We start from the raw sequence: 13689 nt of genomic DNA, 5'->3' as shown, positions 1-13689 counted from the left end.
AAACGCAGTCAAGTTAAAAGATAAACGAAGTAAACGATAATTTCTTTTAGCCGTGTTTTAGCTCCCTTAATTCTTAATGTTTACCTTTTAATATAGTTTCGAGTAATGCGTTTTCACGTTTCAAGAATTTGAAAAAACATTTTCGTCCGCCAGGATCGTCAACAACATGAACAGATTGTAACCACTTAGAACATCATCTGGGTCACACGGTGGATGAATGAAACATTTCTAATTCAATTTGTCTATTGACACTTTCGTGACGGGAAACGTAGCCCTACGTCATTTGAAATCCTTTAACCGAATAAAAGCAACGTAGTCGTTCTATATCGTTTGAAAATTGGCGCCACTCCTAACAAAGATCGTGTTAAATTGTTATTATGTTTTCTTTTCAAAATATATTTCATACTTGAAGTTCTTAATGAATACTGCACAAATTGTGTAAGATAAATATATAAAAATGTTGCTGTAAGTTAATTTAAAATTCATGCACCTGTAGATTCATCATAGTCATTTTACTAGAAAAGTATTTTTCCTATACGCGTTTGTAATGTTTTAATTTTTTAAATTTTGTCACATAAAGAAATGTTTGTATACATTTTTCTCTTTCTTTCCACTGACAATTTTAAACTACAAGTGTTTAAGTGTAACTCTGCTTTATTAAAAGAAATTAATCACTATCAGGTATTTGTTACCTATCGCGTGTATCTTAATATTGAAGCAGAAACGTTATTAACCATTGGAAGTTATGTCGACGATGTTTGAATGGTCATGCATATGCCTTGTTCTACACGCGCCTGTGTAAAGCGTAACAACAGGAAGTGGTAATTATCAAGTCATTTTTGATAGACGTTACACGGAAAACATTGAACCGAAGAGCCTTTTTAAATTCTGTTAAATATAGAGTACACCAGCTTTCTCATGCCAGCAATATTTTACTTTTTACACTAATGTAACTTTATTACAGATGAACGTATAACGTGTAATTTCAAACGTGCGATATTTTAAATATGCTGAATAATTTGTTGTTCGTGAATTCTTGTTTCTGAAATTTCTATAGTCCCAATTGCTCTTATTGCTATTAATATAACTTTCATATTCATCTAAAAAGTGAAATTGTAGACAATTATTACAGATATTATACAAGTGGAAAAAATATTTCGTATTTATGCGATAACTATGAGAATTTATTAATTGGGATAAGTGAGTCAAAATCTTGGAACTAAAATTAAATAAGATTTATATTATATTATCTTTTTCTCATTGGAAGATTGCCACTGCGACGAAAATATTTCGAATTGTCCGTCTGTTTCGTTGAAAAAAATAGAAAGAAAATCCCACGGTTACTATATCCCAAATATAGATGAGGTCAACGTCGACGTGAACTTGCATTTATTGACCGTCTATTTATTGATCGTCTGCAGCGTAAAGTGAACTAGTTGAACTTTCGTTTAACGAACTTTGTCCGGATAATATTGAACAAAGTTCTTGTTCAGTGACTCACAGTCAATGCTAGATAATCAGAATGGGCCAGATGTAAAATAGGAGATCTTCATATATTTCTAAAACATCATTTACATGAAACTGTTTACATTGAAGTATTATTTTGTTTAAAACCGACCGTCAAGAGTAACATTTAACTTTTTTTCCAAATTATAAACATTTAATCTCATGAAGAATTCCTGTCTACAAAAACAGTGTGAATTATAATTAATCAGAAATTCGAATGATCTCAAATGAAAAATGAAAAAATACGCTCATCTCCTGGACTACCCTTCGATTAGAATTTTTATTAAGATTATTTACAAACATGGTAAGCTCAAATGCTCGATGAAAATATGGAACTTCTTGAAGTTATGTTAATTTTCAAATATACTTTGTCCAATGAAACTTAAAATTCACTGGTGTCTCTAATATGATACTGCTGTCTTATCCACGTGGTATATATTATAAATATATATTTTTCTGTCGATTTTGCATAATGATTCGCTGCTACCATTATTAGTGGAGCCAGCTGAAGATTACGTATGAAGAATTTGCATTTCCACTTAGGTGCATAGCAGCGGGAATTCAAGGTAACAACCTTGAAATGAGTTGTCCATGGTAAAAGCAAATATTAATTAATTCATTAGGTATAGTAGTCGACATTAAAAATCAAACGGCGATCATGTAACGGAACAGTTAAAAAATTAGAAGTCAAAGATAACGTCTAATGCAATTCGTTAATTTCCGCTTATATAAACAAGTTTAATATATTTCTTCTATATTATTTTTCACTTATAAATTATCGAAAAAGTACAATATTCGAAAGTTTTCATTCGAAATGCCATAATAACATGGTGTAAATGATAATTATTTTAGTAATGTGGTAATTATAAATTTGTATAGAACTTAATGACGTGTACTAAATCACTAAGCGAACCAACATGCATATATATTTCTTTAAAGTAATTAATCTTTTTTTATTGTATACTTTAAGTTGCGTCAACCCAATTTGGTCATTGGCAATTACTTTAAATTATGCAGATGGATTGATCATGTACATAATGATATTGTGCTTGCTCTTCCCAATTTCAAATTAATTTGCATCATTTATTCTCTTTTTACACACTTTACATACCTTCTTATTACTTGATATTACGATTATCTGAAGCACTTTGCTCAAGGTATATATTAATTATTATCATTAGATACGCCAAACAAGGAATATTCCCGTTTCTTTCAAAACCGATCTCCAAATACAGTTTTCATTGTTAATTCTTCTCTTTGAAAACTTCTCCGTTCTTCTTTCTCATAACATTTTTAGTAAACAATTTGAAAATAGTTTCCGATAGCGTTTCAAATTGTATCACCGAGCTACTTAACCTTTTGCCTCATTATCGAGAAAGTCTCGTAGCAAAGACTTTATACTGAATTTAATAAATATAAATATTATTTAGTTCGAGTCAATTAATGAAATAGTGTGTTTTCGAAGTTTAACTCCCTCGAGAAGTTATTAACTTTAAAGTAACTCCTACAAAGATACTCAGGTAGGGTTGAAGGACTTAAATTCTTGCTAATTTTTCAAAATTATCCAAATCTTTCTAGGATTTGAATGTAATTAATTAACTTCGACTATAAAAAAAGAAAGTTTAAATTTTCCAAATGGTTACATAATAAACACTTCAGTATATAATACCATAAATTGCATAATTTACCGTTTATGATAATATTTACTATACATATGCATGCAAAAATTAACATAATATTGCACAATAATATTATTATAATAGTACGTTGTATTTGAAATGCACATTACCCGAACATTGTATGTTTCCAATGACACCATGCTCACTGAGCTTATCAGGGAAACCGCCTAGATGAACTAGTTGAAGAGACCCTCGGTTAAATGGTATTGTTAACAAGAAACTGGAAATAATTGACCGCGAACAGGAAAAACCTGTGTTATTCGATGCGAAAAAATTCTGAGTCACAGCAACTGCGGAGTAGGCTTTCCTACTTTCACATTTTCCGTTCGGAGTGCAATGTTTCGTTAAACAACGACATTTATAATTACTGAACTGTGACGTGAGCAAACGGGGAATACTTGTTAGTTTCAAACACTGTGCGCTTAGAGATCGCGATTCAGAAATTCGAGGAACGAGACTCATTCGACGTCGCAATACTTTCATGCAAATTACGCCGGGAAAATCCCGAAGAAAAAAGCAAAACAGTTGAAAATAATGGCGCAGTCGATCAAGAAAAACACTAAATTTCCTTCCAGTTAAATTGCTTATCGAATGCATCATGCCGCATTAAGCGTGCTTTATTATCATCGGAAAAAAGAATTATGATTTACATTATTCATCGAAAGGAAGTGAGTGATCGACGACGTTGAGCATCGCACTGCGCTGAATGGGCGATAAATCTTTTCTCGTTCACGAATGTTAGTTAATGTATTTACCTGAGATTTTCAGGGAAATAATGTTTGCAGTAGCATTTGGAATAAGGCATTCAATGATTTAGTAAAAACTAGTTGCTCATTAGGTTGATACTGACAAGCGATTAACGAACCGACTTTGATTTAAATAATTTCCAAGCGATTCTATGAGTCGATGCAAATATTTTACTTTAACATACATGTTATCACCAAGATAGAGATAGTTTATACCAATTCATATTTTATTTAAGCGGTATTTTCGAATAGTCTAATTGTTCCTCTCAACTAAGATATACTGACTCTTTTGTAACAGTTTTTATACTTGAGTATCGATCTTATTGATATTAATTATATGACAAATAGTTATTGACATAAATTAATTTTAATAAGAAGGAATTACAAACACTGACGAAAATAGTTAAATAATTGAAAAAATTATGATTTCTATTTTAACCTTTATTTTCAGATAAGTTAAAAAGTATAAGAAAACATTAAGGCACTTTAGATATTTCTTTCTCTCTTTAACAGGTTAGCGTTTGCTTATTTGGGAACAGAATTCTTAAATTGAAAAAAATTTTTGAAATTATTAATAATCAAACTAACTTTGAATTGCATGGAAATTGTGTCTACTTATTTATATTGTAATAAGGACCAGTGTGCCCTCGTTTTACAAAGTAGGTACATAAAATGCTTATATGCAAAAACACGACAGCGTAAATCATTATTAAAGTTGGACAGATTTTTTAATTAAAAGATTCGCATTTTTCTTTAAAACTGACTTTCTAAGAAACCGAATATAATAGAGAAACAAAAGTCTAAATTCGTATTAAACACACAGAAGTCTGCAAGAACTATTCACTGATAAAAGTCAGAATACGTGCTGTACAACGTAATTTGAGGATAAAAATGCATACAAATCTAACGAATGAACTAGTCCTTCACGGTTAGCAGATCAATTTACATTCCTGCGGTTATTACGATATCATTCGATGCAAGAATCGTTGGGTGAAGAAATAAGAAGACTGGAAATCAGCCGGAGATCAAGTCGAATACGAATTACACTCGTCATCCCCGGATTATCAAAATTAATCCTTTCCGATCGAATGTCGCCGTAATGTGGACTTCGTGCCTTCGAGTTTAAAATCGAAAGCTGCAAATGAATAATATAATTATTCAAATAACGTTTTCTTCCTTTCTAGTATTTAACCTGTTAACCGTGGAATTTAACTTGAAGAATCTCTCGTTTTGCGCGCAATAAAATCGAAACATTAAGTGTGTACTTCTCAGACGCAGGACGAATGCACCTAAGGTGTATTTTAACGAAAAACCAAAGCGAAACAAGGAAGAATTACACGTTTATCTGAAAAAATAAAGAATTCATCGTTGAACGAATTAGTACCTTTTCAAGCTTTAAGGTGACGAGTGTGTGAAACGCAGTTAACCGATTAACCCCTTGCCGTATGATTTACCTTTCAGCTATGATCGATAGCACTACTCTGGAATTAATAATTTATTGAATAGACGCTAATTTTGCATGTTACATGCTTGTTCCAATGTATAATCATTGATAAGAGAAGAATAATATTTATTCCTATTAGATCCTCTTCAGAATCTTCACAAGTCCGACACGTTGTTGCAAGGCAAAGGATTGATACTTCGACGTACAACTTAGCTCTAAGCGTAAAGTGTTCTTAGAAATTCAAGAAACTCTCGTTGACGCACAGCGTCGATCCTTCGGAAATGTGTCGGCAGCTTGACGAAAGGGGTACACCGAAGGACGAATCGCAGCCACCCAAGTGGCTCTCACCGCGGCCGTTTCTTGGAAAATCGGGGGCAGGATTCTTCAATAATCCGTCTGAACCGTTTTAACTTTTATTACGTTTAAGTATAGCAAGTGACGAGAGAACCAGTTTCGAAGGAAAAAAGGGTGATCGGCAGTTCATGCGAGCCGTGAAATGTACAGTAACCTCGAGACAGCAGAAGCCAGCCTTCGACTATATGCAACTTAAGTTACCTTCTTGGAAGACTTCGAAAGGCCGACACGTATTGCCAGTCTTTTCGCAGTAAAGGCTTCCCCCGTTTCCAACGTGCGTGTTCGCATACAGTATGTAAGAGAAATAAGTGAACAGCCGGGCGGCCGATAAAAAAGTTACTGTACCGAGATAAATGTTTCATTTTATACGACGAAATCAACGTTCGAAGGCTGCCGGAGCAGACATCAAGGGTTAACTTAGGAAGATAAATTACTAGACGTTCATTTGTCATTTAATCATCGATGAGTTTCTTTATTCGCGTGACATAAAAGCCTGAAACGAATTCTGATTCACATTGAAGAATCTCGCGAGCAGTTACGATTTAATACTTTGCAACTTGTTTCAATATTTTCCCATGTATAGTGACGAGAGATTTCATTGGTAGAAGAAAACTTCATTTCTTTTTGGATAATAATATTAATTTGTTAAATGAGAAAAGGATCGTTTCACGTGGAAGAAACGTTCTTTTTAGTTCTAAAGGAGTTTTACCTTTTGAACTCGTTTTCTTTCGGTATGCTTGTCTACTTAGTAGAAAGGTTGAATATGGGACGTTTGGTTGAACCCCATTGTATATAAAAAATGGTAATGTTCACTTACTTTTGTTACATACTGTATATGTGATTACAAAAGAAAGGATAGTTATCATGCGAGAAATGTACCAAGTTTTGTTTTATTGATTAAGCTGCCTTGCACGCGAATAAATCTTCTAATCAAGGACAAACAATCCCCGATAGGTGACCTAGTGGAAATTGCCGAAGTAACCTACTTTGGGTGCAAAAATTGTTTCACGGTGAGAATGTGAACTTCGGAGAATATAAATAGAAAGGAAAAACTAGTTCTTCTTTTATCTGCAGTATAGAAATTTGTCGTTTAAGGAAAAATCTGCGAGATAATTTTTCGGTATACCTAGAGAAACCTAAAACGTTTTAAATATATATTTAATATCCTGCGTTGCCTAGCTGAAAATTGAATTTCCTTTTTTTTCTTTTCAATTATATAATGATACTTTTAAGCTCTGAGCATTTGTTTTTAGCAAAAGAACATTTAGATAGTGCAATGTTTCGAAGTTGCTTCGAATTTGCATAGATTGTGATAAGTGAAACCTGCCGACAAAAGTGTAAAATTCGAAAAAAATTGATTTTCGATCAAAGATTAATATTAAATAGACAGTAAGTCAACGTACCATAATTGTTGATTTGCGTATTCTTCATATCACTGCCTGGTCGTGCAGCTATTTCGTTTCTTTGCGATAGGTTCACGTTTTATTTTCGTTAATGTGTTATCTGTAACATACGAACGATGGAAAATCTGTGAATTGTCTGGTTGGTTAATGAATTAAATTTATTTAATGAGTTAACAGTTGTATCAACTTAAATCAGCACTGACAAATGTTTGAGGTTTCGTTTACCTCGAATTTACATTTACATTCTTCAATAAAATAAGTATATTTTTAAATTATCAGTTCCTATCCATTGAAGCTAGAAGCACCTTGTTTCACTCATTCGAAAAATACATGACTTGCAAACACTTTTTCAATAAAATAAGTATATTTTAAAATTATCAGTTCCTATCCATTGAAGCTAGAAGCACCTTGTTTCACTCGTTTGAAAAATGTATGACATGCAAACACTTTTTCAATAAAATAAGTATATTTTAAAATTATCAATTCCTATTCATTGAAACTAGAAGCACCTTGTTTGTGCTAGAAGCACAAATTTTTTTATAATTATTCGTATTGTATTCATTCTATTTAATAAACACCTACAGATTAATATACTTCACGTTTACAATCAATTCATAATTATCATCAACTTTATTGTTATGTCTGAACACTAAAATAAATAAGCGATTCCATAGTGCATATATGAAATGATAGTTCATAACAATAAATGGTCGTGTGTAGCATGTTATTAAATTATTCTTTTCAAATGGCATCGTGTTACAAAAAATATATAAAACATGATTCTATGTGTATATTCTATTCGCATGTTCTATTTAGGAAAACGAGTTTGACTTTCAATTTCCTCCATAATCCCACGTGCTAAACAGAATTTCCATTACAGAGTATGCTCCTTCATATCACATAATATATGTAAAACATTTTTTTTACTTAGTTCAGTCCCCCATAAAATTCCTACTAGAATTTTCCAAGGTAAAGGGAACATCCTATACTATATATTATATATTATTATATATTACAATAATACTTGAAATATTATATTCAAATACTTGCGTTATTTTCATTCATAACAGTATTTGTTAACAGGATGTTAACGTTTTCGTCGACGTTCGAATAAAGCATGTACTGTTCGCAGTATCAATATCTCAAGGAATCCAAACGGAAATTGTTTTCAATAGCTATAGCATACTTATCGTCGAAATGAATCTTTTCAAAGTATTATTTATGACCTATTAATCGTTCTCGTTCTGAATACGGAAAACGAAATGTAAATTGGCAATTAAAGAATGGAAATTAACAGACTATCCTTTAGAATTTTTATACGTACGCCTATTGCAGAAACTGGAATTCCTGCTATGGCATCTGTATCGGAAGAAAACATTCAGATACTATCTTTCCATCTGCAAGGATGAATTGAAAACATTAATTGAAACAGCAATAATGCTGTTCATTAAAACAAGTATACCATTGACTATCAAGATAATATTTACTATTCGAATTATCCTGTATCGATTAAAATTTTCTTTCCTTGAAAGAGTAAATATTTCTGCGTTTAAGCACTATTATTGAACGTTAATTAAAAAGTTAATTGTTGCAGACGTTCAAATCGTCTTTTACCAATGTTTTTAAATAACGCTTCGATCGTGATAAATGACAACTTTTATGAAATATTCAAATTAGCCTGATCGTACGCGGTGTTTTTGAGACCTGCATAAAATTAAATTTTTTCAAACGATACTTCGTTTCCGATAAGATTGTACTATTAGAAATTTAAATTCGCTGTACATTTCGGAAATTTGTAGACCTGCGTTTAAACAAGAATTGGCTGGCGTGTCTGTTCATAGCATTCCGTTTCTACTGCTTAGAAATTCTAATGCGCGAGCGTTACTCTGTATCTGCGGCTTTTTCCCCTATAATAATAATCCTGATTAAAATTCCGACTTGCTATGCAAAATTCTATTATATTGTATTATATTCGTCAACGTAATTCAGCCTCGAGATCGTAGTATTCTTTTTAGATTTTATCAGTAATTGTATGCAATATAAGTGAGCTTAGTATGCATGAATTCACATTATGAAGCAGTGTTTCTTACGAAGGAAAAAACACCGTATATCTTTCTATATAGGAACAAAAAAAAACTCGTTTTAACACGTTGAACGCCGCACGTTTTCATAGAGCAAAATACACAAAATGGAAAAAATACAATATTAAATGATTTGGCTGAATTGGATTATTATCACTGCACGTTCATCTGAATCTCACCGCAATGGATAGCATTATTTATAATATAGAAATGTTTGCGAATAATCATCGTCTAATTGAGTGAATTATAGTAATTCGATTTGCTTGGGTCACCGGTGACCCCCATGGCATTCAACGTGTTAATATTCTTAAAAAATAGAAATTGATAATAATGTATACCTTATCTATCGATTATACTACTGTATATCTCTGAAAATACTATTTTTCGTATGACCCATTTCTTTTCACGATGAATAATTTTTAAGTTTGAATGCGTCATGTTACGAGACTTAACCTGTATACGAAACAGTACGCAAACATTTTCATCCAGTCACTCTATTTAGACGCATAAATACATATATTCAATTTTTTCATGCAAAAAAAGAATATTTCAGCATTTATTTTCATAAGAATTGTCCTCTAAATAAACGTCAGTATTCCGTTGTAACGTAGAAATAAAATTCAGAACGATTCTATAATAATGAAGCAATATACAGTGAAACCTCAGTTATCCAAACTCTCAATTATTCGAACCAGTGATGCGACGTTTTTCATTTATTTTGTTGAAATGAAAAAATACAGGATTCTCCAGAAAATAATATTGCATTTATTGCCATTAAGATTTTGACTGCCACGGCGGTCACCGATGACCGCTTTCAAATTACAAGAAAATAATGACTTGGAAGACAATTGATTTAGAATACAAATTTTCCGTAATGCAAATAACTATAATAGATAATAAGGTAATACAAGAATTTTCATATCAAAGAATTAATAATTCATAGAAAGGATAAGTGATGCATAAAACGCTGATGATGTTTGTGGCAGTCAACGTGTTAAACATTTATCCACTCACCTTCAAAAGATTGAGTTCAATGGAATCTTTGCGATGAGTCCTGTCACGGAAACTGTGTTAACAGATGTAGAGTTAAAAGGTAGAATATTTGTGACACATGTGTCCACAATGGGTTTTATTATCCTTAAATTGTACAATTTTGGATCAAGCGAAAAATTGAATTTCTTCTTAAATTCCCGAGCAATCAGCGAAACACTAATAGTCAAAACTCATCAACATCTTTTTCATAAATTTGTTCATACACATTCAGCTGCAATATCAATAACAACAATTTTCAAAATTGAAATTATTCGCTTTATAAGCAAACAGTTGGAAGCTGAGAATTTTCCCAACCACCTCGAAATATAGGATTGGATATTTTCCATTTCTCAATTTTAAAAAACGTTTACTGATATCGAAGCTGAATGTGTATTAATACCAAATTTATGAAGAAAAAAGGTCGCTTTCAAGTTGAGAATTACTGTTTAAATTTAAACAGATCCGATTCGCCTCGGTCTACCCTACTGACCAATTATCGGAACCACCATGGATCCAATTAGACCGGATAATCAAGGTTCGACCGTGTTACCGAAGGATGCCCGCGACAAGCGATTACACACTCGTTTGGCCGCGCGACACGCGATTCGATCGCGCTCGCGATCTCGAAACCGACGAGGATCGCGGTTAGAGACAATGCATGTCGCGGTTGGAAGGACAGAATGTTGTTGACCCGTTCAACCGCGACAGAGGGAAAGGAAAAGCAAAAGGAAAAGAAGCGCGACGCGACGCGACGCGACGCGGCGCGGCGCGCACGGGAGCAAAGAAAATCCCCGGAGCGCACCTTGTACGCGCGACGCCAACCGTTTCGAGATCTCGGAGCCCCCGATCGCCGGTTATTACCGCTTGATTACTGTTATAATCGTGAAAGTACGATGCTAATTACGATTAGGCCGAGCCGCGCTGGAATTCCCAGCCGGCGTCAGCGTTCTACCCCGGCCGACAATTTCTGCATTTTTATAGACGCGTTAATGATCCCCGGTTACAAAACGGGAGTGCAACCCGCTCCCGCGGGCGCGAGACAAACTTTATGCGTTTATGAGCTGGCTAATAATGGCCGTTTTAAGAAACGGACGATCGCTCCAACCCCTTTTTGCTCCGGACGTGATTCAACCTGTTGGAAGAAGAATTTATTGATCCTTTGAGGGCAATTGTTTTTAACGTTTAAAGATCCTCTTCGGAAAGATACTAGAGAAGGGAAAGTCGCACGTCGATCTCTATTATATTTTTATAATTATTCATTTGCAGTTTCCGGTGTTAACCCTTTGCACACCGGAGGCGCCTCTCAGTCGGTAATTGATTTGATATAGCGAAATTGTGAAGTTTGATATTTAATATTAAACTTTGTGTAATGCATCGATATGTGAAATATTGAAAGAAAATAGTCTTCGTCAATGTATGTGTGATTTCTCAAGTCAGTTTCGAAAAATGTCGGCGTCGCGCTAAAAAGGATTGAACATTTTCGCGGCGTTCGACTGCGAATAGTTACGAAAGTGGAAGTATGATTTTCTCATTTTTTATTTTTGTCTTTTAACCAATTAACTGCGTTGGAACTGATACTAATTTTTTCAACGATGAATTCTTTATTTCTTCAGATGAATATGTTGTTAGTCTTTCTTTTCGCTTTAGTTTTGCATTAAAATATACCCTAGGTGCATTCGTCCTGCGTTTGACGAGTGCACACTTCGTTTTCTGATTTTATTGCGTGCAAAGCGAGAGATTTTGAAACTAAATTCCACAGTTAACGGGTTAAACGAAATAGGCAGTAGTGAAGTAGTTTTGATAGAGTATTTCTTAACACGTTGAATGCGCACAATTTCATAGAGCAAACTACACAAAACAGAGAAAGTATAATATTAAACCATTCGATTGAATTGTATTATTATTATTACGCGTTCATCTAGCCGAATGTCACCGCATTAGGTAACAATATTTATAATGTACAAATGTTTTCAAACAATCGTCGTTTAATTGAGTGAACTACAGTAATTCGATTTGTTTGGGGGTGACCCTCATGGCATTCAACGTGTTAATGAATGTTTATTCGAAGTAATACTCGTTTCCTTGAATTTATTTCTCAGTTAAGTAAAAATCGACATATAACGTTGAGTAAGTGTACAATTTTGTAACGAACTGTTATCAAACCGTCATTCTATAACATCGTGTTAGAAGATTCACGATGAAAATTTTCAGTTGAATTCGACGAAGCTAAATGTTACTTACTTTCTCTGAATATAAATTAAATCCTATTTTTCTATTATCGATCGTTAACCTCTGGAGTAAAAGTAGAGATAGAATAAGTATGAAATTCATTCCTTACTCTAACAAATTATTAACGATAAAGTAACTCCGCCGAGCATACTCGCGCAAGAAATCGTAGAACAAGGGGTTAACTTCCTGCAGTTACTTTCAAACTCGAAAGTGGTACAACATTTCCGCAGATTAAGAGGAACACTATCCTTTTAGTATGCGCCGATAAAAGGAAATCAGCCAAAAGGAAACTCCTGTCTTCATTTAACACCATGATTAACGTAACCAATGATTACGGAGAGGAAGAAAAACGTGCAAAAGAAAGAGCGTAATATACAGTTTGAATCCTATATCAACGCAGATATAATTATTTTACGATACTAGTTAATAGAACTCGAGGAATTCAAAATCAGTAAAGGATGTTGATCATAATTAACATTAAAACTCCGGAGCAATAAAATTGATTTTTTGGAGTTCCTTTACAGAAACTCGAAGACTGCATCTATTGAGACTTTCATTGATTTACAATTCAGTTTATGTATCGCGAGAACAATTTCTTTAATAATTTCTGAGAGAAACATCTGTTATCTTTCTTATAATTGCAAAATGAAATCGGGAATGTGTCATTTTGATCCGTCTGGTAATTGTCGTGTTAAATTCGTGACGAACCATTCAACTATTTTCAAGATGACAATTAGTAAAAATTCGACCTTCTGAGTTTCCTTCTTTTTCCCATTGTTCCCCAACTGAGAAAATGTTACAAACATTGAAAGATTTTAACTGTCAGAGAATTTTTTCGCATCTTTTGTTTGAAAATACTAGAGATAAGAAGAGCCAAAAATGCTCAAAAGTTCGAAGAAATGAAGATTTTTTATTGATATTTATCAGTGACATTTTATATATTTTTACAGGGACCACATATCGTTGTAACTATTGCCTCCTAAAACCTGTTAAGAAAATTACAAACCGAATTTTCCAATGTATAACGCTATCGCTACTCCATCCCTGACGTAATTTAAAAGGCACCTTTGATCTCTTTATCTAGCTACACTCATTATCTCACTTTCACGTCACCGATAGAGTTTAATGATTTGCCAGCCATTTTGATAAAGAAACAGCTCTAAAATTTTCTTATTAAAACGACAGCGCTTACTTAAGGGAAAGAGTACGCCAAAG

General features: G+C 33.3%; 1 protein-coding gene across 3 annotated transcripts in view; it reads right to left on the bottom strand.

The window, feature by feature from the left end:
• LOC116429162 (organic cation transporter protein) overlaps positions 1-13689 on the bottom strand; it is a 38587-nt gene that overhangs the window by 14482 nt on the left and 10416 nt on the right. Inside the window, exons 2-3 of one of the 3 annotated variants that reach the window (XM_031981766.2) lie at positions 10228-10279; positions 7133-7232 (exon numbers count right to left, since the gene is read on the bottom strand). In XM_031981766.2, the coding sequence (XP_031837626.1) occupies positions 7133-7160 (28 nt within the window). In that variant the 5' untranslated portion in view covers positions 7161-7232; positions 10228-10279. Of the gene's footprint in view, positions 1-7132; positions 7233-8456; positions 8480-10227; positions 10280-13689 lie in introns of those variants that run through there. The other 2 variants (XM_076365381.1, XM_031981765.2) reach the window with 2 other exon arrangements.

Source organism: Nomia melanderi, chromosome 3 (assembly GCF_051020985.1).
Source record: "Nomia melanderi isolate GNS246 chromosome 3, iyNomMela1, whole genome shotgun sequence".
Taxonomy (NCBI): domain Eukaryota; kingdom Metazoa; phylum Arthropoda; class Insecta; order Hymenoptera; family Halictidae; genus Nomia; species Nomia melanderi.
The sequence above is the reverse complement of the archived record's forward strand: the minus strand, read 5'-3'. Positions and strand labels throughout refer to the sequence as shown.